The 23,472-nt window shown below is 45.4% G+C and overlaps 2 protein-coding genes and 1 long non-coding RNA gene across 4 annotated transcripts; 2 read left to right on the forward strand and 1 right to left on the reverse strand.

Annotated features, from left to right (window-relative positions):
- Window positions 1-34: 34 nt before the first annotated feature.
- On the forward strand, window positions 35-10,922 carry PAK1IP1 (PAK1 interacting protein 1). 2 transcript variants are annotated; one of them, XM_006057757.3, is made up of 10 exons: window positions 35-192; window positions 2,880-3,045; window positions 5,592-5,712; window positions 5,783-5,857; window positions 6,454-6,506; window positions 7,195-7,340; window positions 7,447-7,544; window positions 9,490-9,589; window positions 10,322-10,445; window positions 10,584-10,922. In XM_006057757.3, exons 1-10 carry the CDS (start codon window positions 109-111, stop codon window positions 10,784-10,786), a joined length of 1,170 nt encoding a protein of 389 aa, XP_006057819.2. In that variant the 5' UTR covers window positions 35-108; the 3' UTR covers window positions 10,787-10,922. The 2 variants fall into 2 exon arrangements, with proteins under 2 accessions (XP_006057819.2, XP_006057820.2); XM_006057758.3 differs by having other exon boundaries at window positions 36-192; window positions 2,883-3,045.
- Window positions 6,544-14,843, reverse strand: LOC112579251. The gene is made up of 2 exons (XR_003103754.3): window positions 14,349-14,843; window positions 6,544-9,909 (listed from the first exon to the last, which is right to left on the reverse strand). It is a non-coding gene; the product is annotated as an uncharacterized LOC112579251 (long non-coding RNA).
- A 94-nt stretch (window positions 14,844-14,937) lies between these two features.
- On the forward strand, window positions 14,938-21,696 carry LOC102402580 (transmembrane protein 14C). Its single transcript, XM_006057759.4, has 6 exons — window positions 14,938-15,075; window positions 16,080-16,137; window positions 16,445-16,521; window positions 17,364-17,465; window positions 20,180-20,267; window positions 21,165-21,696. Exons 2-6 carry the CDS (start codon window positions 16,115-16,117, stop codon window positions 21,217-21,219), a joined length of 345 nt encoding a protein of 114 aa, XP_006057821.1. The 5' UTR covers window positions 14,938-15,075; window positions 16,080-16,114; the 3' UTR covers window positions 21,220-21,696.
- Window positions 21,697-23,472: the final 1,776 nt, after the last annotated feature.

Here is a 23,472-nt window from a genome sequence, read left to right on the forward strand (position 1 = left end):
ACTTGAGCGCCGACCCGGGAAGGACCCTCCTTCCCGTCGCATCCGATTTCGTCACTTCCGCTCTGCGCCGCGTTAGGTTCGCTGAGGAGGAGACGCGTGCGCTGCTGGATGGAGGTGGTTGCTGGATGCTACGAGCAGGTCCTTTTTGGATTCGCTGTACACCCTGAGCCCGAGGCGGACGGCCACCGCGAGGTGAGAGCCCGCGCGCGCAGGGACCGCGGGTGGTGGGGAGGCGGGGCGTCAGGCCTGGTTCCCAGCGGCCTAGGTAAACAGCACCTCAGAGGAACACACTGTCTGCTGTGTTAGGGTTTCATCGATGAATGAAACTCAAGAGACTTAGAGTATACTTAGAATATACACATGGAATATTCTCAGAACATATACTAAGAATATACTTAGCCATTTGAAGCATGGAGAAAGCCTTTAGTAAGACGTGGTATCTGGCTTTTGTAGTGAACGTTGTGTCTACGGTGCAGAAAGCAAGTTTGCGTTTCTGCAAATGGGCCTGTGGGCCGTCGGTTATGAATTTAAGAGTCGTTCCTATAAGTTGAAAGAACAGTTCGCTCTTTCCCTGAGTTTTTGTCATGGAATTTTAGCAAACTATTCGCGCTGGATTCAGGTAAACGCTTCGTTGGTAAAACGACACCAGTTAATTATTGGGCCCTTCTAGTGGGGACCATTACTTGCAGTGAAGGTGCGAAGAAGCCATACGTATGGATTCTGCATTGGCAAGCTTAACCACGTAGGGAGATGATGAGGAAGGCAAATAACGTAGAGAAAAGGTTACAACAAAGTGTAAGTATTGTGGGCTTCTCTGGTGGCTCAGTGATAGAGAAGCCGCCTGCCAGTGCAGGAGACGAGAGTTAAGTCTCTTGTGCAGGAAGATCCGCTGGAGAAGGAAATGGCCATCCACTCCAGTATTCTTGCCTACAGAACCCCCTGGAGCTTGTCCTGTTACAGATAACGGGGTTGCAGTCTCACGCGACTCAACACCACCAAAAATGTTAAGTATTTTACTACGTGTAGTAATATTAGTTAAGTAAATTGTGAGTACTCAAACAGGTAGTTAGGAAATACCCAGAAATTTCTTACTAGAAATAAGATCTAATTTTTAGCCCAGTACTGTGTTTTCCCTCTAAAGGAATTCCTTAGATAATTTCCTAGAAAATATTGAGTACTTCTTTATGAAGATGTTGTGGTGTCAGTTTTGAGTTAACCAGAAAATTGGAAGTATGTAACTTAGTTAAATTGCTTTTGTTTATTTTGTTGTGTACTCTGGTTATTCATCTGCCTCTGGTTGAAAGGTGACGTGGTCTGAATGCTCAGAAGAGGACGCTGCTGGTGGTGGTATTGTTTGTAATAACGGTGCTTTCCATGTTGCAGACACGTAGTCATCCTCAGCAACCCTCTGAGGCAGATGCAGTTGTCCCCCTTTTACAGATGAGAATCCAGAAGTTGAGATGGGTTAAGCTGCTTCTTTAAGGCCACTGAGCTAATAATTGGCTGACCTGGGACTCACCTTTCAAGCGGTCTCCGATGCTTGAAGCTCTTTTTTTAATTTATTTTTTAATTGGAGGAAGATTGCTGTACATTGTGTTGGATCTTACCCTACAAGACCGCAAGTCAGCCATAGTTACATGAATATCCTTTCTCTCTTGAGCCTCCCTCCCCTCTCTCTCAAAGCTCTTAACTATTACCTAGTACTGCCTCTAAAGCTATTCAGGCAGTAGCCCCGATGATGAATGTTCCTTCTGTAAGATGTACAGACCAAGGTTATTCTCTGATTTATGGCCACAGCAGCCCCTCAGGAATGTTGTGCCTTTACTCAAAAGAGGACTGTTCTGTCCTGATTGACAGAAGGACTATTTTGCTGTCGTCTTTTAGGAATTAATTTATAACACTTCCTAAGTGTATTTGAACAAGTTTGGTGAATTTATTTCTTCCTTGGTTTATTCATTTTGCTAATACTTCATGATGCATCTCCTTTTATGGGGGGCAGGATATGTGTGTATATTCAGCAGTCATTCTTTGCACTGAGCAAATCACATTCGTTCAATCTGAGAGTTACATCGCAGCAAGCGTAGAGGTCTTGAGATCTCATTATTGGTCATTCTCCAGAGCTTATATTGGTATTGATGCAAATACTATTTATTTTTCTTTATAGGTCTTGTTGTTATATAGATACTTGCTCTGTGTGATATCATACTGTCTTGTCACTCCTACAGAATGACGCTCCGTTGGAATATGTGCTTTTGTTTCTCTTGTTCACTGCTCTGTGTGTTTCGTTCACTGTGTCAAATGGTGCCAAGCACGTAACAGTCATTCAGTGTTTGAATAAATTCAAATCAAAATTTGGACATTTGAGTGAATGAATGGTATGGAGGCTCACGGATAAGTAAACCTGCTGAGGAGTTAAGGGATTGGATGAGATTTTAAAGTCCTGTAGCCCAATCTTCGTCCGTAAATGTGCTCAGTCGTGTCTTTCTTTCTGTGACCCCGTGGACTGTAGCCTGCCAGGCTCCTCTGTCCATGGATTTCCCAGGCAAGAACACCGGAGTGGATTGCCATTTACTCCTCTAGGAGATCTTCCCTACCCAGGGATTAAACCCACATCTCCTGCATTGGCAGGTGGATTCTTTACTGCTGAGTCACTTGGGAAGCCCCAGGCCAGTCTTCGTAATTGTTTTTAAAGTCATGGTGCTCAGTGTTGCCTTCCCCTTCTCTTACTGTCCCTTCTTTATTCAATTCTGTGAATCTGTCCTGTCTTTTCTCCGTTCGTAGAATCCATTCAGTCTTCATGGATCATGAAGCCACTTACCTCTCTGTGGGGAGCTGTGATGTGATCGTGGTGCTCACTGACCATGTGCTTTTCCCTACAGCAGAGATGGGCTCCTGTGGCCGACTTCACCCACCACGCCCACACTGCCTCCTTATCAGCGGTGGCTGTCAACAGCCGCTTTGTAGTCACAGGGAGCAAAGATGAAACCATTCACATTTATGACATGAAAAAGAAAGTCGACCATGGGGCACTCATGCATCACAATGGTAAGAAAACCGTGTCCTTTCAGATAACAGTGTTGAGGCATTACTACTTTACGGTTCGACTTCAGCTGAACAATTCGTGTAAGTGTCTCATATGAGCAGAATCTGTGCTAGGAAATACAGAAGTGGACAAAATGTGGTTCTTTATCCTTACATTATTCACAGTCTGTATTGGGCCAGAATGGAAGCACTTTACTCAGTCTAGTGGGGCAGAAGGAGGAAGCAAGTTTTCATTGAAAGCTTCCTTAAAATGACATTAAAATTAACTTTTATAAGAAGAGGTCAGTTGTTGGGCAGGTGAAACTGGCAAGATGAAGAAAAGGATGCTTAGGACAGGGCAGGCCGTGCAAGGGGCACAAGTGGCCGCGCCATGGGAGAAGCTGACTCTGGGAGAGGGCCAGGTGCCCAGCGCTGTGCCAGGAGAGGCCAGCTGTGGCTTCAGATCAGAGAAGAGGAAGCTTAGCCTCAGAGGTGTCACAGGACTGCCCAGGGTCGCAAAATGCTGAAACCAGAACCTGAGCCTGCAGCTGCAGCCTGTGCTTTTTGACCGCTGGTGTGCCTGGGGACGTGTAAGGCGCTCGGTGTTCTGAGAAGGCTGACACGGAGGTTGGGGTGGCTGGAGAGGCAGTGGGGTCAGATCCCAGGGGACCTCGAGTGGAGGAGGTTGGGATTGAATGGGGGCAAAGAGCAGTGCAGGCCTGAGGAAGGTGCTGGCAGTGTGAGTGTGGGAGAGACACCGAGAACCAGCAGAGAGCCTGCCTGCTGGAGTCGGAAGCTGTCGATGGACATCTGCTTGCAGTAGGCTACACACACTTCTGTACCCCAAGGAAAGTTACTTGGTGTGTGCGAGAGAAGGATTGATTTACATGGGAACAGAGGGTTTTGGACAAAGAATAGGTTGTTGGCCTAGAGAGAGTAGGGTGTCAAGGATCTGCAGATCTCCAGAACATAAAGCAGGCGAGTGTGAGTGGAGGAAGGCCGGGAAGGGCTGGAACGGTGAGAGGTTGCAGTCAGAGGATAGATTCTTAGAGCTGGAGATTTACTGTGGAAAAGCTCCAGGGGATAGCTGTGTGAGGGACTGGAGTGCAAGGAGGTGGAGGTTATTGGAGTGAAGGAGGTCAGGAGGAGTGATCCCCTAGTCACTGCTGGGGTTTCACATTGATGGTGAAGTTGAGCAGGATAGCAGCAGGATCGAGGGACAGACTGACCCAACAGGTGGTTTATTCCCCAGTGAAGTGAAAGTGAAAGTCCCCCAGTCGTGTCCAACTCTCTGCGACCCCATGGGCTGTATAGTCCGTGGAATTCTCCAGGCCAGAATACAGGACTGGGTAACTTTCCCTTCTCCAGGGGATCTTCCCAACCCAGGGATTGAGCCCAGGTCTCCCGCATTGCAGGTGGACTCTTTACCAGCTGAGCCATGGGGGAAGCCCCTAGTGTTGAGCATCATATGCTGTTACTGCGTTTTTCTGGGCGACAGACAGGGAGGGGGTTCACGTGTGCTCCAGGAGAAGAAGGGAAAGGAAGAACTCAGGACAGTAGAGCCTCTTACTCAGGTGCTCAGTTTGGAAAAACTTGCCTGAGGAAAGTAGTTTTTTGAAACAAAAGGCAGATAAGACAAATACTCCTTTTTTTTTAATACACTACCTTTCATCTATTTCAGAGGTTCTCACCAGCCGAGAGTCTGCTGTTTGTTCGTAGCAGAAATTTGGAGTGATCAGTGTCCTCCTTAAGTGCCCTGTGAGATAGTCCTTAGCTACTTTGACAAGTGTCTTGCTTTTCGGAAGCAGCTCAGCTTTGGGTGACTTCAGTGTGCATTCCTTTTCCTCTGTCTCCTAGTTCCAGTTCATACAAGGAAGGCTTCTCCCTCCCTTGGGCTTGGAGACATAAGCTGAACAAGTCTGATCTGTACCTGGTCTGCACAGATGTTCAACCTCAAGACAGGGTTTGACCTGGGAAGAGTTTAGATAGGGGATGAATGAAACAGGATTCTTGATTTCCTTCATTCTTATACAAGTGTTGTTTTCAGACAGTTGGTAGTACATAAGCTCTTTTCCAGGTAACAGGTAGAATCATGGGCAGAAGTAGTAAAAGATGTGGGAAAGTAACATTTCCAAAATAAGAAATAAGACAACAGTGAAGGAGGAAGATGTGGGTAGACATGGCTAGAGTCTCCCACTGTGAGGAGTACATAGGCCCACATATTTTTCTTGGTTTTTAGGGGGGGGGTGTGCACAGTTATTCCTCACAGATCTTTGACTTTGAGTATAAAGAGCCATGTGAAGAATTGATCTGGATTTGCGCAGAGACACACTGACCCAGGGGTTCATATTCTATTCTGAAAAGGACAAAATGTAAATGTTTAGACTTTGCAGCCAGAGGAGTCAGCAGCCTGCAGGCCAAATCTGGGCTGATGGCCTGATTCTATAAATGCAGGTTTACTGGAATATGGCCATGCTCATTCAGTCACGAAAGGTCTGTGGCTGGCTCGGCACTGCAGCTGCAGACGTGAGTACATGTAACAGAGACTGTCGGTCTTGGTTTTTCCACAGGCACGATCACTTGCCTGAAATTCCATGGCAACAGGCACTTGATCAGCGGGGCTGAGGATGGCCTCATCTGTGTCTGGGACGCAAGGAGATGGGAGTGCCTGAAGTCGATCAGAGCTCACAAGTGAGTCTGGCCTGCCCTCTGTTCTCCAGGTGCCAGTCAAGCTGGGGACTAACTGTTGATTTCCTTTTAGAGGACATGTGACCTTCCTTTCCATTCACCCATCTGGCAAGTTGGCCCTGTCTGTGGGTACAGATAAGACACTGAGGTGAGTCATGAAGACCCAGGAGCACCTTTACTAAGCTGTGGCCTTTGGTCTTCAAATTTAAGAGCCCACCCCCTGGGGTAGCTGTCCTGCAGGAATACTGGAGTGGGTGGCCTTTCCCTTCTCCAGAGGATCTTCCCAACCCAAGTCTCCTGCATTGCACACAGATTCTTGACCATCTGAGCCACCAGGGAAGTTGGTGTTGGTACTGTTTCTATACTGTCTGCCATTGTCAGACACCAGGGTAAAGCTGAACGCTTATGAACCTTTTCATAAGGAAGGGTGGGGGGAAATGAAAAGCTCTAAATTCAAACACACATGCTACATTGCAATCGTCACCTGTGGAGTAGAGAGGGGTCTTATATAAAGAGGAATTTTAGGAAGTGAAGCCTTTTGAAAATACTCAGCAGAGGAAAGGACTGTGGGAACAGAGCGAATTTTAATCTTGCTTGATAAGAAATATTTCGGGCATTGCCATAAGAAAGAAGGTAGTTCTTCTGAATGGCCACGTAGTAAATGTTCATTTGTGTCTTCATTAAACTTAGCTTTACACGTGGTCAGTCAGTGATCATGCGGTAAATGAGCTTCCTGTTTTGCAGAACATGGAATCTTGTGGAAGGAAGATCAGCATTCATAAAAAACATAAAACAAAGTGAGTGTTTTTTTGATTTTCTTTAAATTTCATCTTTGGCTGTGCTGGATCTTGGTCATCTCAAGGGCTTTTTCTCTAGTTGCAACGATTGGAGGCTGCTCGTACGTTGTGGCATGCAGGCTCCTCACGGCAGTGGCTTCTCTTGTTGTGGAGCGTAGGCTCTAAGGCGTGAGGGCTCAGTAACACAGGCTTGGTTGCTCTGAGACATGTGAGATCTTCCCAGATCAGGGATCGAACCCATGTCTCCTGAATTGGCAGGTGGATTCTTTACCACTGAGCCACCAGGGAAGCCTAAAGTGAGTGTTTTTGTTTAGAATGCATTTGAAAATTTGATAGGCTGTGAATGTGTATACACACAAGTTCTCGTGTCCACACACCTACACTTATTTCCTTACGTGGTGGTGGTTCTCTCTGAGAGCATAGGCCTTAGGTCGCTTTTTCGCCCTCTTTCTATTGGGATTTTTGGCATGGCTCTGCCACCTATGAACTTTATGACCTTAATGATTCTTCAAACGAGTTCCTTGTCTAAAATTTAACAAAAATATGCATCATAAGTTTGCTGTGAAGGTTTAATGGGATAATGGATGTGAAAGTGCACAGTGTAAGTATTTGGTATTTTTTTTATGACCCCCGATCAGTTTCTTTTTTTATCTGTGAAATACAACAGCTTTGTTCTTGTAACTTACAGATGCTCACATAGTGGAATGGTCGCCAAAAGGAGAGAAATACGTAGTTGTCATACTGAACAGAATAGACGTCTATCAGCTCAACACTGCATCCGTCAGTGGCACCATCACAAATGAAAGGAGAGTGTCTTCTGTTACATTTCTTTCAGTAAGTGATTGGAAGTCAATGGTGGGAGCTGAGCGTATATGGTGATGGTCAGAATTGTTGATGACATTCTGGGTGTTAATGTGTGTTTTATTTTCCCCTCTGTTAGGAATCTGTCCTCACAGTGGCTGGAGATGAAGAGGTTGTAAGGTTTTTTGACTGTGATTCCCTAACATGCCTCTCTGAGTTTAAAGCTCATGAAAACAGGTACTTTTTTTTTTTTTTTTTTTTACACACTAATCTCTGTGTGCTTGTATGTGGAGGGTCTCTTATAAATGCAGTAGCTTCATAAGGCAGACTTTTTGGTGAACTACTACAGAAATAGACATATCTACATAGCTGATTTTTTTTTTCCCCAAGAGGATGGTGGGAATGTTGTCTTGGCCATAGTGATGCAAAAGTGGTGAAGCCTTCACCAGGACTAGTCATTGGCACAACAGACTTATTTTCTCAATAATTTCATTACACTTGTGGCCTGGAACCCTCAATTCATACTTGAGTGGGTAAAAAAAATTAGCTCTGCCCCAACCACTCTTGTCTTATTTCCCTCTGTTTGCCTGTCCACTGGCCCCTTCCTACGCTCTGCTTTTCCTGTAAGAGAAATAAATGACATGTTGACCTCTGTCTTGCGTCCATCTCTATCACCTCTTACCGCTCACTGTATCTCTGCAGGCAGACATGAGTCTCAGGGTCAATGGTTAATAACTGGACCAAGGTTACCACCCTGTTAGGTGATGGAGAAGGGAACCAACCCAGTTCTAACCACCCAAGAGTTTAGTGCTCTTGCTTTTTCTGCTGTAATTTTGTAAAATGGTGATCATGTGTTTTATTTGCATGTTCTTTTATGTTTCAAACAATTCTTAGTTATTTTTTTAAAATGCTTATTTATTTGGCTGCACAGAGTCTTAGTTGCAGCATGCTGTGGCATGTGGAATGTAGGTCGAATCCGGGTCCCCTGCGTTGGGAGCCTGGAGCCTTAGCCACGGGACCACCAAGGAAGTCCCAAACAACTCTTAGTTTTCGTTTTCTGTATCACAGTTTAGCTTTAAGAAATCTCTCTTTACAAATAGAATACTGCACTCACTAGGCAGGCCCTGGTTTCTACCCGCCTAGTTTTGGGGAAGGGAGCCTATTCTTCAAGGCCATGTAGCTCTTCATGGATATTTGGTTGTTCATTTAACAAGTATTCGCTGAGTGTCCATAATGAAAGACTGCAGCAGGAGCTTGCAACTCTCCTGGCTCTTATCTTATCGGGGGCAACAAATAGGATAAACAAGAACTCAGGTAATCCTAACAGGAAGGAAATAGGTATTACGATTTGGGAATAACACAGGTAACTTATTTGGATGGGATGATCGGGGAAGGGGGAATGAGACCTTCGGGATAAAGGAGCTATTTCTAAAAGAGAGAGAATTGTAGGCACAGTGGCCCTGAGGGAGAAAAGAGCTTGGTGTATTTTAGGAACAGACAGAAGACCGTCACTGGGTCAGAGGAGCCAGATGGTGCCAGGCCTGCTGTGTTGTGGGAAGGAGTTTGAGTTATATATCAAATGCCTTTGTAGGTGTTGGGTTTTCTGTGTCCCAGCCACTTCCTCCCTCTTGTGGTGTTTTGAAACCGAACCTACCTCTATAGAATTTTAAGCCTGGGAATAACAAGGTTTGATTTTTTTTTTAAGTTGTTAGGGTGCAAAAATGGAAGCCAAGAGGCCAGTTAGTTTACTCCATAATCCAGAAGGAAAATGATAGTAGCTCAGAAGGTGGGTGGTGGGCCCTGAGGACAAGGGGAGGAGGCCTCGGTCTTTCTCTCCGTAGTTTCCTGAGGTGGAGGGGGTTTGAATATCTTTATTTCCTTTAATTCCTGATAATTCCTTTTATTCCTGATAATCTGATTATTTATAGTTGTCTGTCATCTTTTCAAGTCCTTCTTAAGGTATGGTTGACAGTCAATTCTATCTTGGGAATTTAGACCCTGAAAATGACTCAACCAACTCATGGGATTGTGAGGCATGTTAAATTTTTGGCACTGTTCTTTGAGCAGTTTGGAAACACCCGAAGCCTTGAAAAGTCGAGAGACTATGTGCCTGGAAGTTTTCTAGCAGCATCATACTGTCTGGAGGAAAGGCTCCTTTACAGAGTCACTGTTTTTGTCCTAGGGTAAAAGACATGTTCAGTTTTGAAACTCCAGAGCATCACGTTCTTGTTACAGCCTCGAGTGATGGTTTCATCAAAATGTGGAAGCTTAAGCAGGACAAGGTCAGTGTCTCAACACAATATAAATAAACCAAATGCAGGTCTTACTGTCAGTATGACTTTGAGTTAAGTGAGGTGGATTTTCTTAAAGGTTCATTGGGCACAGATCTTTTACATGTTTAAAATCTCTTCAAGGCATGATTGATATTCATGGTTTTAAAATTAGGGTTCCGTAGTGCTGCCCCAGGGGTTGGTATTGGTGAGTCTGAACTGGCTGGATCCCAGAACTCCTGCTCATTCAGGCAGAGAAACAGCATATTTTTCTCTTCTGTGTATCGATGATCTTCTCTATAACCTTCTGTTAGATAACAATCCTGCCATTGCTAGGAAAAAATGGGGAACTTTCGATCAATTGTAGAATTAACAATAGTTTTGAACCAGATAATTATACATTTAAATTCTCTGGTAGTCTCCCTCTTACAGAGTCTTGGTTTATTCTCTTACAAAACAGTCTCTGAGTGTGGTTTGTTGAGTACCTAGTTTGTGCAAGGTTCTTTGTTAAAACCTGGAACTGAACAAGATCAAATAGCGCCTTTCCTTAGTGAAGTGCTTCTTAGGAATTGGTGGACATAGTCAAACCAATCACGAGTCAAGGTCACAAGTGTTTTCTAAACAGCATTCCTTTTATACTCAAGAAAATGCTGTGTAAGTTTTTAATTAAGGTAACTTGGTTATGGAAACAAAATTATTTAAAATTTCTTTATGTTATCTCACATTTTCTTTCTCACATTATAGAAAGTTTCCCCGTCTCTATTGTGTGAAATAAACACGAACGCCAGGCTGACGTGTCTTGGGGTGTGGCTGGACAGAAGGACAGACACAAAAGAAAGCCCACCTGCTGCCGCCGAGCCTGCTCCTGGTAAGTGAAACCGATCTTTTAAAAAAATTTAAGTTGTCTCTTGAGGTGGAGGAGTGCCAGATAATTTCACTTTATTGTCAACTTATTTTACCTTAGAGAGAAAAACAGCCTTTAAACACACTGTCTCTTGTGTTTTAGTAAGTAAAGAACAGTCCAGACGCAACAAAGAGGAATCTGGCCATGCAGTCCAGGAGGAAGAAAAGCAGCCAAAACCAGACGCAGAGAAATGTAGTTTAACTGGTGACAGTAATAAGCCAACAAGGGGAAACAGCCTGGCGTCAGCCAAGAAGAGAAAAACAGTAGAAATGTTGGAAAAAAAGAGAAAAAAGAAGAAAATATGAATGATGCAGTGAATCCCAGATTTTTCCTAGCAGGAAATTTTTTTCAAATATACTTTTTTTTTTTTCTAAGTAAAATCTTGGAATTTCTTCTTTTGAAGAAAACGTACAGCTTAAAAATCACTTGCAGGTTTTTTTTTTAAAAACTGTGGTAAAAGTTTTTGAAAGGCAATATTAATTATATATCATGGTGATATATAGTATTTTAATGTATAATATGGGCTTCCCAGGTGGCTCAGTGGTAAAGAATCTATCTGCCAATGCAGGAGACAAAGGTTTGATCCATGGGTTGGGAAGATCCCCTGGCGAATGAAATGGCAATTCACTCCAGTATTCTGGCCTGGGAAATCCCATGGACAGAGGAGCCTGGTGGACCACAGCCCGGAGGGCTCACAAACGAGTTGGACATGACATAATGACTGAGCCCACACACATGCAGCCTATAATATGTAAATTTTACTGCTGTGTAAAGCAAATAAAGATCTTTCGCAAAATATTGTGGCTTAAAATAATATAAAATCCTGAACACATTTTAACCAAAAGTGGATAAAGGAGATATTTTTCAGATTTTCTATTTTAAGTGGGGGAAGAATGAAAAACCTGCATTACTTTGGCCTCTTCAAGTGGTGCTAGTAATTTTAATGAGGATTTTGTTCATTTTGATAACAAATGGTATAAAAAGACATTCATACCAGGAAGTTAAGACAAGCTTAAGAGCTACAGATAAAATATGTATGTATAATGCATATGCTGAAGTTTAGGGCTCCGAACAGAAGGTTAAAGAGAGGCTGCCAAACTTGATTAAACTGTTCTATTTCCAGTGGATGACAAGGAAATGTTAAGACAGGAAAATGACATTTCCTTTATTTTAAATCTGCTTCAGCCCATTAAAAAAAAACACTTGGCTAATTTCCCATCCAAGTACTAACCAGGCCCGACTCTGCTTAGCTCCCATCATAAGATGCGGTGCATTCAGGGTGGTATGGCTGTAGGCTTTAGTTAATCTTCTAACAAAGGTAGTCTTAAAACTATATGTTAATTATTTGTATCTTATTTCAAAAAACGGCTCTACCAGGGCCTAGGACTGTATGTAATTAAATCTCTGTGGTTTCAGTTCAGTTGCTCAGTTGTGTCCGACTCTTTCCGACGCCATGAACCGCAGCATGCCAGGCCTCCCTGTCCATCACCAACTCCCGGAGTCCACCCAAACCCATGTCCATTGAGTCGGTGATGCCATCCAACCATCTCATCCTCTGTCGTCCCCTTCTCCTGCCCTCAGTCTTTCCCAGCATCAGGGTCTTTTCTAATGGGTCAGCTCTTCACATCAGGTGGTCAAAGTATTGGAGTTTCAGCTTCAACATCAGTCCTACCAGTGAACACCCAGGACTGATTTCCTTTAGGATGGACTGTTTGGATCTCGTTGTAGTACAAGGGACTTTGAAGAGTCTTCTCCAGCACAACAGTTCAAAAGCATCAATTCTTCGGCACTCAGCTTTCTTTATACTCCAACTCTCACATCCATACATGACCACTGGAAAAACCATAGCCTTGACTAGATGGACCTTTGTTGGCAAAGTAATGTCTCTGCTTTTCAATATGCTATCTAGGTTGGTCATAACTTTCCTTCCATGGAGTAAGCATCTTTTAATTTCATGGTTGCAATCACCATCTGCAGTGATTTTGGAGCCCAAAAAAATAAAGTCATCCACTGTTTGCATTGTTTCCCCATCTATTTGCCATGAAGTGATGGGACGAGATGCCATGATCTTAGTTTTCTGAATGTTGAGCTTTAAGCCAACTTTTTCATTCTCTTTCACTTTCATCAAGAGGCTCTTTAGTTCTCCACTTTCTGCCATAAGGGTGGTGTCATCTTCATATCTGAGGTTATTGATATTGCTCCCGGAAGTCTTGATTCCAGATTGTGCTTCTTCCAGCCCAGCATTTCTCATGATGTACTCTGCATATAAGTTAAATAAGCAGGGTGACAATATACAGTCTTGAGGTACTCTTTTTCCTATTTGGAACCAGTCTGTTGTTCCATGTCCAGTTCTAACTGTTGCTTCCTGACCTGCATACAGGTTTCTCAAGAGGCAGGTCAGGTGGTCTGGTATTCCCATCTCTTTAAGAATTTTCCACAGTTTATTGTGATCCACACAGTCAAAGGCTTTGGCATAGTCAATAAAGCAGAAACAGATGTTTTTCTGGAACTCTTGGTTTTTTGATGATCCAGCAGATGTTGGCAACTTGATCTCTGCTTCCTCTGCCTTTTCTAAAACCAGCTTGAACATTGGAAGTTCATGGTTCACATATTGCTGAAGCCTGGCTTGGAGAATTTTGAGCATTACTTTCCTAGCCTGTGAGATGAGTGCAACCTGTGTGGTAGTTTGAGCATTCTTTGGCATTGCCTTTCTTTGGGATTGGAATGAAAACACCTTTTCCAGTCCTGTGGCCACTGCTGAGTCTTCCAAATTTGCTGGCATTTTGAGTGCATCATTTTCACAGCAGCATCTTTCAGGATTTGAATAGCTCAACTGGAATTCCATCACCTCCACTAGCTTTGTTCCTAGTGATGCTTTCTAAGGCCCACTTGACTTCACATTCCAGGATGTCTGGCTCTAGGTGAGTGATCACGCCATAGTGATTATCTGGGTTGTGGGTGGTTTAGTTCCTATAAGTGTCATCCCAGCTGGTTAAGGCAAGTCCTATCAATTTTTTCAGCAGAGTCTTCCATTAAGTTGGTGAGGGTCTGGCCTAAGTTGAATTGTTCAGGTCTTAGTCACTCTCAGCTTTGGCTGTTTGAAGTCAGCTATGGTAAACACAGGCTTCAGTTTTGATATCTGAAAGGTAGGCGTTGCTGCGAGTGGAAAAGTTTTCTCTTAGAATACGTATGCCGCCAAAATGTCACTTGCCGTCTGTCTCTACAAGCATTAGGTCCCTCGCCACTGCAGTTGCTGACCTATAGCACACTCTGAGAGGAGTTCTAGGTAGAGATCAGGAATAAGGCACTCTGGGAAAAACTGGCAGAACAGGCCTTTAGATGGAGACTTTTCAGGAGGTTTATGAGCCCAACCTCTTGCGTCTTCTCTTATCTATGAAAGCACTTAAGAGAGACATCATTAACAGAGACATCTGCTCCTGGTGACTAGCACCAACATTCTGTCAAAATGTGTGCTTGAGTGCACAGTAACTCACTTCACTAAAATCACATATACTGATACCCCCTGCCCTTCAGTGAGCAGTTGCGCAGAACTGAGAGGCTGTCCCCTGGGCTATGGTCCTCATTTTGCCTCCAATAAAACTTAAGCTTACAACTCTCTCCTTGTGCTTTTTTTTTTTTTTAAGATACCCATGTACTGCAATTTGTCTTTTCACTGGTTTGTGTATGTATGATCTGTTGTTATGTACTTGCAGGGGATGAAAGCAACATCAAGGATGACACCCACGTTTTGGTGTTACATCAACTGAGAATATGGTGGGGCAGGGAAGAGAAGCAGGTGTGGAGTTAATCTGTGTGTGTGGTGGGGGCGGGGGGGACATTGCAGAGGTACTTGCAAATTTAACTCACCTACAGTCACTCTTCAAGTAGCCTCACTCTTCAAGTACCCTCTTCAAGTCCTCTTCAAGTAGCCTCACTCCCTAAAACAAAGGGAAGTGAGCCAGATTAGCCTGTGGCCACCGTATCTTCTGCAGGAAGAAAATAGTCCCTTCTCATGGTAGCAAACTAGGTGATCAGGCTAGAGGGACCATCTCCGATGGTTGACACCTGGCGAGGACTGGAGCCCTCCGTTAACGCATTCTTCAGAATCCAGTCTCTGACACGCTCTTTCCCCCATCGGTGACCTCCACCGCAGGCCTGGCCCAGCTCGCGAGGACTCTGTCAAAACTAGACTCCAGTCCTGGGTTTCCGGCTTTTGGCCAGGCCGTCTTGGATCTGGGACAAGTGCTGGACGGCCCTGCCCGCGTCCAGCTTTCGGGACACGTGCTCGGCGACTCTCCTGGCCTCGGGGACAGAGCACGCGCCGCGCCGTCGGCAGCAAGCCACGCTCCCAGGGATCAGAGAGCGGTGCGACTCCAGGCCTCTAGCTCCGCCCCACGCTACGCCCCCGGGACGCAAAGAGTGCGACGACTGCAGGCCTCTAGCCCCGCCCCCACGCTTCAACCCCGCCCCACCTCTCTAGCCCCGCCCCCGGGACGCAGAAAACGCGCCGCAACACTTCCGGCGGGATCGCGACTCCCTGCCCGGAGGCGAGTACGCCCTGGTCGACCTGTGCGGGCAGACATTCGGGAAGGAGGTTCGTGTGCTTTGGAATTATTATTATTTTACGCAGGTTTTGACTTTTAGAAATTACCTGAGAGGCTTTGCTGCCCTCTGCTCTTCTCCAGGATCCAGGCGGCGGCTTTAGGCTGCGCGATGGTTGCTTTTCTCTGCTGTCCTTCTAGTGGGTAGTGAATCCTGCGGGAACCCTGAGCTCTTGGCAGGTGCTTACTGATTTAATTAGCTAATTAGTTTCCTGGAGATTTTATCCGTTCATCTCTTTAAAAATCTGGGTGCAATGCTCGACGCAGTGCTACGTCGAGTTAATGACGGTGGTAAGATTCCAAGTCACCTAACCCTTATAGAAGAGCTGTGTGTTGCTTTCAAGCTTAGCCCCAATGGATACCAGATGCATTTAAGAAATTAGTTACATCCTAGTTTGCCAGAGGTGTAGCACTCTACGTAATTACGGCTTGGGTTTTTGTATTTTTTATCCTTCCTCTCGCCCCCCCCCCCCCAATCTAACAGTAACTATGAGAGATGTAAAATTAACTGTCTGAAAGTGTTATAAATGTTGGCTTGAAATAATCTAATTCTTTGGGCGGGGTTGAAAAGCAGTAACCCCTCCTCCCAGAAAGGGTAATTAAAATACTTGAATTAAGGGCACAAAAGTGTTTATTTTACAATTTAATTATAACTTGGTTAGATAATGAAAAGATTAGCTTATTAACTGTACAGAGCTGGTCAGTGAAGTTTCCTGTGGGCCTGTGTTATTAGAACTTAGATTATTACCAGAATGGTTGCTGTTTGTTCAGCAGGTACTGTGTGCAAAGTGCTTTTTAGGTATTATCCCATTTGATGCCGGTCCTAGCCATGGGAAGTTTGCGCAGGGTAGGTAAACAGTGAAGGAAACTGAGGCTTAGAAAAGTTGAGCCATTACTTCTTAGCTCCCCAGAGCTGGAACTGGAACTTGACCCACCTCTTCCTGTCTGCTAGGGAGCTGTGCTGTTGACCATCTTTGATCCAGCCCCTCCTTTGCAGGTACAGGCCTGGTTTGGAGAAGGTGAAAGAGAACAATGCCGAAGGACTCTGGCCCGCTGTAAGTGCCCGGTGGGTGGGGGTGGAATAGCCAGGAGCTTCTCAGATGCAGTTTCTTTCCTCATCTGCAAAGGGCACTGAGCCAAGACTGCAGGGCAGCTGGGGTTATGGAAGGATGGACTGTACACCCCCCACAGGGACTTGTGCTTAGGTCCCAGCTCTGCTGCTGACCTAGGCAGGCCATCTTACCTCGCTGGGATTTATAAGCACTTGTACAGGGATAGGGTTGATGACCTTTTTGATCCCATCCTACGGTTACGTGTTTTTTAGAACACGTTTGACACCAGTGTCTTACTGTTCTGTTTCAGAGTGCCTTTACACTGGCTTGGCTTTGGCTATGCAGCACTGGTTGCTTCCGGCGGGATCATTGGCTATGCAAAAGCAGGTATGGTTTGCGGTTATTTAACCTCGTGAAATCTTGTTCCCGTTGAAGAACAAGTCCCCAGTGCTCCCAGACTACAGTCTTGTTGGAGTCAGGTTTGGTTTAAGCCTCCTCTTTGGAGAGCCTGCTTATCATCAGCCCCATAGCTGCTCCTTTACTCGCCTCAAGGTTATCTGGCTGAGCTAAACCAGGCTTCTAGTCCAGTCACTTGTTTTTGCCTCTTTATCTAAAGATGCAGGTTAGGGATGGTAATAGATGGTCATTATCATCACCTGCCATTCATCAGCCTTGACCCCGGAGGGCCATCTCTGCTCTTTAAGTGGGAGAAAGCCTCTCATCTTCACGTGAACAATTTTGAAGTCTCTGCGTGAAGCCAGGCACAGGTGTGTCTGTGAATCTGGCTGTTTTCCAGGAGCCTTCCTTGCCTGCTTCCCCACCACCAGCACACACACCAGAACCCGTTCTCCAAATCCGTTTTTAACTCATTGACCCTGTTTCCCCTTCCTTTGGGGGCTGAGCCCGAGGTTGTGCCCATGGGCAGTTCCAGTCTTTTCAAGGCTAATCAAGCCTGGCCAGGAGCCTCCTCTTCTCCTTTGGAGCTGCCCTGCCTGTCAGAGGAGAGGGGGGTGGTGTGGTTATGGCCCTGACTTCTCCAGTAGAAAAAGCAATCTCCCCCAAACATTTTTCTGCATGAGGACACCTTGGTCTTGAACGGCACTGGGAGACGTTCCCTTTGCTGCTTCCTCGGGGCTGGGGGTCGGGGGGAGGTGGTGCGCCTGGGGGATTCTGTTGCAGAGTGAGTATCTGCCAGGACAACGCAGGTGTGTATGTGTGCGTCCCTCCAGGCAGTGTTCCATCCCTGGCTGCCGGGCTCCTCTTCGGTGGTCTCGCCGGCCTGGGTTCCTATCAGCTGTCTCAGGATCCGAAGAACATTTGGCTTTTCTTAGGTACGTCGTTTCACCGTCTCCCTGATGCGTCCCTGGGTTGGTGGGATGCGGCGGGTTCTTCAGACTGAGATGCTTCTCCCGCTTCTGCCAAGTCCTGGGGAAGGTTTGAAAGGAGGGGGTTTGAACCCGTTGCTGCTGATCTTTTACATAGAGGGTAAAGTTTTCCTCCCTCCCAAATGGAGGTTGACCCCGTGAGGTCAGCCTTAAACATGTAGAGGGCAAGTACATGTCTCTTAACCATTGTGATTGCCCTCTTGAGAACTGTCTGCTGGAGCATCGCTGAAGGGCTGCGTGTCTGGTGAGGTCCGCATCGGTATTGCGTTTTTCCCATGTGAAAGTCGTTTATTCGTCCTTTAGACATAAACAAAGTGTATGAGACAGAGGCCCGGCCTTCAGGGAGCCTGGGGACTGCAGGTGGCCGCGGGCTTCTGCCATGTCCTGTGAGCAGCCCAGATGTGAGAGAGCGGGGGTGAAGGTTCCGTCTTATCTGAGTGGCTTGGCTATGTTTCTCCTGAGCCCCACCCACAGGGCTTGTGCCAGACACCCTATGGGGGCTTGTGGGCCCCCTGCTGCCTCCACCCCTCCCCCAAACCGCTCGAGGAAACCCCAGTTCTGGTCCTCATGGCTGTGCGGGGAGCGAGGGAGCCCCAGTCCTTCGTCCCGTCAGCAGTGGGGGACGAGGAGGCGCCCAGCTCTGCCCCCAAGCGCCTCAGATCCCCGAGTCCCGTTTCCGACGCCGTCCCTGCGAACGCCCAGTCTCCAGGCGCGTCCCTCCTCCCAGGCTGTGGGTCTCTGCCCGCCCCCTTCTCTGAGCTCTACCCTGTCCGTGATGCCAGCCCTGAACATACCCACGTGCTCAGCTCTCACCCATTTAAAAACAACAACAGAAAAGGGACCTTTCGTGACCCCACTTCTTTCTTCAGTTGCTGCCCTTCTTCCTCTTCAGAAACTTCTCTTAAAAAAAATCCATCACCCTCCCATTTTCACTTCCTCAGCTCACATTCTTAACCCACTTAGGCCTCCACTTCTGTTCATCTCAGTCAAAGAATAACTCCCCCCGAGGCTGCCAGGACCCTGTGTTTTTCCAAATTCAGTGTCCGTTTTTCAGTCCTTCAGTCCTTTGTTTTGACCTTTCAGCTGTTCTCAGCACAGTATGCCAATCTGTTTTCCATTCTCTTGTTTTTTTTTCTTGTATTTTCTCATTCTCTTTCGTCTGTCTTTTCTGTCTGTTTTGTCCACCCATCTTTTTTGACCATTAAATACTGAGGTTCTTAAAACCTGGCTCTCTTTATCTTCTTCAAACTCTCTCACTTGGCAAGATCATTGAAGCCCAGGCCTCCAATCACCACCAGTTCACAGACCACCCAGATTTCTCTCTCTGCCAAGCCTTGCTCGTGTGTATCCGCTTTCCTGCATGGAAGTTTCCAGGCGTGTCCAGGCATCAGCTCCGACCTGGCTTCACGTCTTCTCTTGTGCTCCATCCACTTGGGTCTCCCTTGCTCTCTTCCCATCCCTCTTGTCCATTTCATCAGCAGGTCCTGTCAGCCCCGCCCCCAGCCCACATCCCAAGTTGTCCCCTTCTCAGCCTCCACGGCCGTCATCCACGTCTTGTCAGCTCCGCCGTTGCCTGCGTTCCCGAGGGAGTTTCCTCACGGGTGCCCTGCAGCCGGTTCCCTGTGCTGCGGCTGCAGCCGTATTTTCAGACGGCAGCTCTGCTTGCGTATCCCTCTGCTCGTGTCTGTTAATGGCTTCGCACCGCCCGGATGAAGACCCCAGTCCCTGCCTGGGCCCGCGGGGCTCTGCAGGGGTGGCCCTCTCCCCGGCTCTGGTGGGTTTCTGTGCCTCAGCACATCCCCCACCGCCGGGCCCCCTGCCTGGACCCACGTTCCTGCCCTTAGCTCATCCGCCACCTCTCTTCACATTACGGCTCAGTCTCCCCTCTCTCAGCAAGCCCTGCTCCCTGCATGGGCCGGACGCCCGGCATGACGTCACTGTATCGCATTCATTGCAGCTGTGACACAGATTATGGGCTCCCTGGTGGCTCAGCGGCGAAGAGCCCACCTGCCAGCGCAGGACACACAGGCTCGTTCCCTGGGTTGGGAAGATCCCCTGGAGGCGACCCACTCCAGTGTTCTTGCCTGGGAAGTCGCACGGACAGGGGAGCCTGGTGGGCTACAGTCCACGGGGTCACAAAAGAGTTGGACACGACTTCATGACTCAAACGACAGTACAGATTGTACTTTTAAATTTTTGTGTGATTCGTTCAAGTCAGCCGCATCAAGCTTGAAGCACTGTTAGGGCAGAGATCTCTGTGATGACGGTTGTGTCCCCGGCACCTGCTGCGAGACAGGTGGTGGGAATTAATAAAACATGGAATGGGAAGAGCCTGAGCGCATACAGGGCAAACAGCATCGGCAACGAGTAGGGGACAAAAACTCCCACAGCAGTGTAGGAGAAAACGAGAATTATGGCTGAAGAGTGGTAGGAGGTGAGGCTGAGGCAGGCTGGGCTCAGACACTGAGAGCCTTTGATTCCAGTGTTGGTGTTAATACTTGGTCCCATTAAATGTGGACAGCGTGGAGGTCCCCAGCTCGGGGGAGGAGGATTATGAGATCGGGTCTGAGCCTTTGAAAGATGGGTGGGAAGTTGGCCACTTTTCCGTCCTGTCACCTATAAGATGTAGTGATCTGTGACTCTCTTTATCTTTCCACCAGTCACATCTGGAACCTTGGCTGGCATCATGGGGATGAGATTCTACAACTCTAGAAAATTCATGCCAGCAGGCCTGATTGCAGGTGCCAGGTACTCTGCTGTATTGCTAGCTTTAGTTCAGTGTCCCCAACGCTGTAGACATTCAGAAGGGTCCTTGTTTCAGTGTACCTGATGCTGAGCATCACCTGAAATGATTGGATTTATCCACAAATAGCAAAGACTGCAAAAACAGTTGATTTCATGCCATCATGAGATGAGGATACTCATTCACTTCTGAAATGGTTTTGCTCTCACATCTGAGCTCTGGTCCCGCTTGGCTCCTCCCTGTAGGGGAGGTGGCTTCGCTGCGAAGCCGTGACTGCACCCACTGCTGTGATTTGCAGCTTGGGGTCCGTACATATCTCAGCTGTATTGGTGTCCTTTATTATTGAAAATTTTGCTAAAAAGAAATTCTGATCGAATCCTGTTTTGTAATTAACTTTGATTGTAAAATCCAAACCAGGTTGATCTTAAAATGTAGTCTTTAATAAAGATAACCCGAAGATAGAATTTTTAAAATCTGCTTTGGAAGAAGCTTACTCACCGACTTTGATCATAGTCAGGGTGCTGTCAGGAGTAAAATCTTACACTCGGTGTAGACCAAGGTCAAGAGCCATGTCAGCTGGCAGGCTGGAGGTCTGCGTTACCGGCCTCTGTGGCGGGGGAGGCCGTGGGCTCTGCAGCCTTGTTTCTCATCTTTGAAGTACTGGCAGCTCGATTAGGAACTTTGACTCCCGTGTATGATTTCAAAGCCTGAGCGCAGAACTGCCCGTGGCGTGTTCTTCCTTTGGCGGCTCCAGGGGTTGGAGTCCATCTCTGCTGGCTCTGCCTTGGCACCACCTCGGCACGTACTTGTGGGGAACCTGCTGAGTCCTAGTCCCTTAAAAATAGTCGAGTGCCTGTGCTGTTCTTGACCTGATTTTTTTTTTATGTGTTTGCTTTGCACAGTTTGCTGATGGTCGTCAAACTTGGAATCAGTGCCTTGAGTAAACCCCATCAGTAATAGTCATGGCCCAGCTTGGACTCATGAAGAATTTTTAAAACTTCTACTCTTTTTCATGTATTAAGATAAACAAGTACAGCATTTTCATGTATTCTTGACATTTTTCTTAAAAACAGACCAAAAAACAGCACTGAACTTTGCAGAGATAAAAAAATCGGTCATTATCATTACAGCTCTAAAGAGATGGGTAAGGTGTAACACAAAAGTGTTTCTTCCTGTGGTACTCTCATAAAGTTTAATTCTTGTATTTTGGTGTTACCTGTTCTTTCTGTATCTCTAGGTAACATCTCCAGGGATAGAATGTTAGGCTGTTACAATTGGGGCCCTCCAAGCCCTTTGCGCTGCTCAAGAAACAGTATGAAAAGGATCTCTTAATGAAATTTAGGATATCTATTCTTTTGCTTATCTTAGAGCACAGACCTACTTTGAAATTATGTTAAATAAAATCAATTAAAATAAAGTTTATTGTAAATGATATTTTCTGCAGTGTGTTCTTCATTGCCAGAGCTCTCTAGAACAGCTCTCTAGAATGAGATGTGAATAACGAAGATAAAAGAACATGAAGGTGTTTTTATTGATATTTTATTTAGGAATTAGCCATTTTGAATAATGTAAAAACCAAGGAAGGGAAGTTATTTGATTATACATTGCATTTAGGCTTGGATTTCTAAGATTAGTGGGACTGCATAATCAAAAAAGAAAAAATGAAATTGTGGTTAACTAGTTAATTTATAAATGTGAAACCTGAGAGAACTGTTTATAACTGGAATGAATTACTTTGGTCTCTACATTGGACATGTTACTAATTACACATTTTCACTTTCTTTCAACATTGAGTTAACTCATTCTGGTACCCCTTCCTTTGCTTTTCCCCTTTAAAAAAAAAAAGGGAGGGGATACATTTGCTACTTACCTCAACTCTCACTGGTATTGATTGGATTTCTTCTATATTATTCAGGCACTTATGAATCAATTTTATGGATTGGCTTGTTCCTTGAAAGAAACTTTACTTTTCTCATCTTTGTGTATGACATGGTTTGACATGTCTGCCACAGCCAGTTTTTTCTTTATTTATTTTATTGAGGTATAGTTCATTTACAATGTGTTAATTTCTGTTGTATACCAGAGTGATTCTGTTATATATGCACATATATATATATATACACACATACATTCTTTTTCATATTTTTTTCCATTATGGTTTATACCGAATATTGAATATAGTTCCCTGTGCTGTACAATAAGATCTTGTTTATCCATTCTGTATATAATAGCTTGTATCTACTAAGCCCAGACTCCCACACCATCCCTCCCACCTGCCCTCCGCTTTGGAAACCACAAGTCTGTTCCGTGTTTCTGAGTCTCAATCTCATTGGTAAGTTCATTTGCATCATATTTTAGATTCCACTTAGAAGTGATGTCATATTTGCCTAACTTCGTTTAGTATAGAAGTCTCTGGGTCCATCCATGTTGCATTATTTCCTTCTTTTTATGGCTGAGTAATATTCCATTGTGTGTATGTACCCTGGCTTTATCCGTTTGTCTGTTTTTGGACATTAGGTTGCTTCTCTGTCTTGGCTGTGGTAAATAGTGCTTCTGTGAACACTGGGTTGCGTGTGTCTTTGAATTACAGTTTTCTCTGGATACCTTTCCAGGAATAGGATCCCTGAATCGTATGGGAGCTCTATTTTTAAAGGAACCTCCACGCTGTCCTCTATGGTGGCTGCACCGGTTTACATTCCCACCGACACTGCAGGATGTTCCCTTTTCTGCACACCCTCCCAGCGTTTGTTCTTTATAGACTTTTTGAGATAGTGGCCACTGAGTGGTGTGAAATGACACCTTGTAGTTTCAATGTGCATTTCTATAATAATTAGCAACAATGAACATCTTTCTGTGTGCCTGTTGGCCATGTGTATGTCTTTAGGAAAATGTCTATTTAGATCTCCAGTTTTAATTTTTTTTAATATATTGAAATGTATGAGCTGTTTGTATATAAAATATTTACTCTCCAATCTAGGAGATTGTATGTCCCTTCATGTAATTCAAATTTTTTTTTTTTTTTTAGTCTTAAAACATTTTAGAGTTTTATTCGCATAGTTCTTTGTACTTCTGTTAAGAGTATTGTAGGATATTTGACAGTTTTGTTACTATTAGTAAGTCTTACTTTAGCATAATACATTGGTTAACAACTAATGAACCAGTACTGCTACATTATCACTAATTCATACTTTATTCAGTTTTTCTTATTTT

This window comes from Bubalus bubalis, chromosome 2, assembly GCF_019923935.1.
Source record: "Bubalus bubalis isolate 160015118507 breed Murrah chromosome 2, NDDB_SH_1, whole genome shotgun sequence".
Taxonomy (NCBI): Eukaryota; Metazoa; Chordata; class Mammalia; order Artiodactyla; family Bovidae; genus Bubalus; species Bubalus bubalis.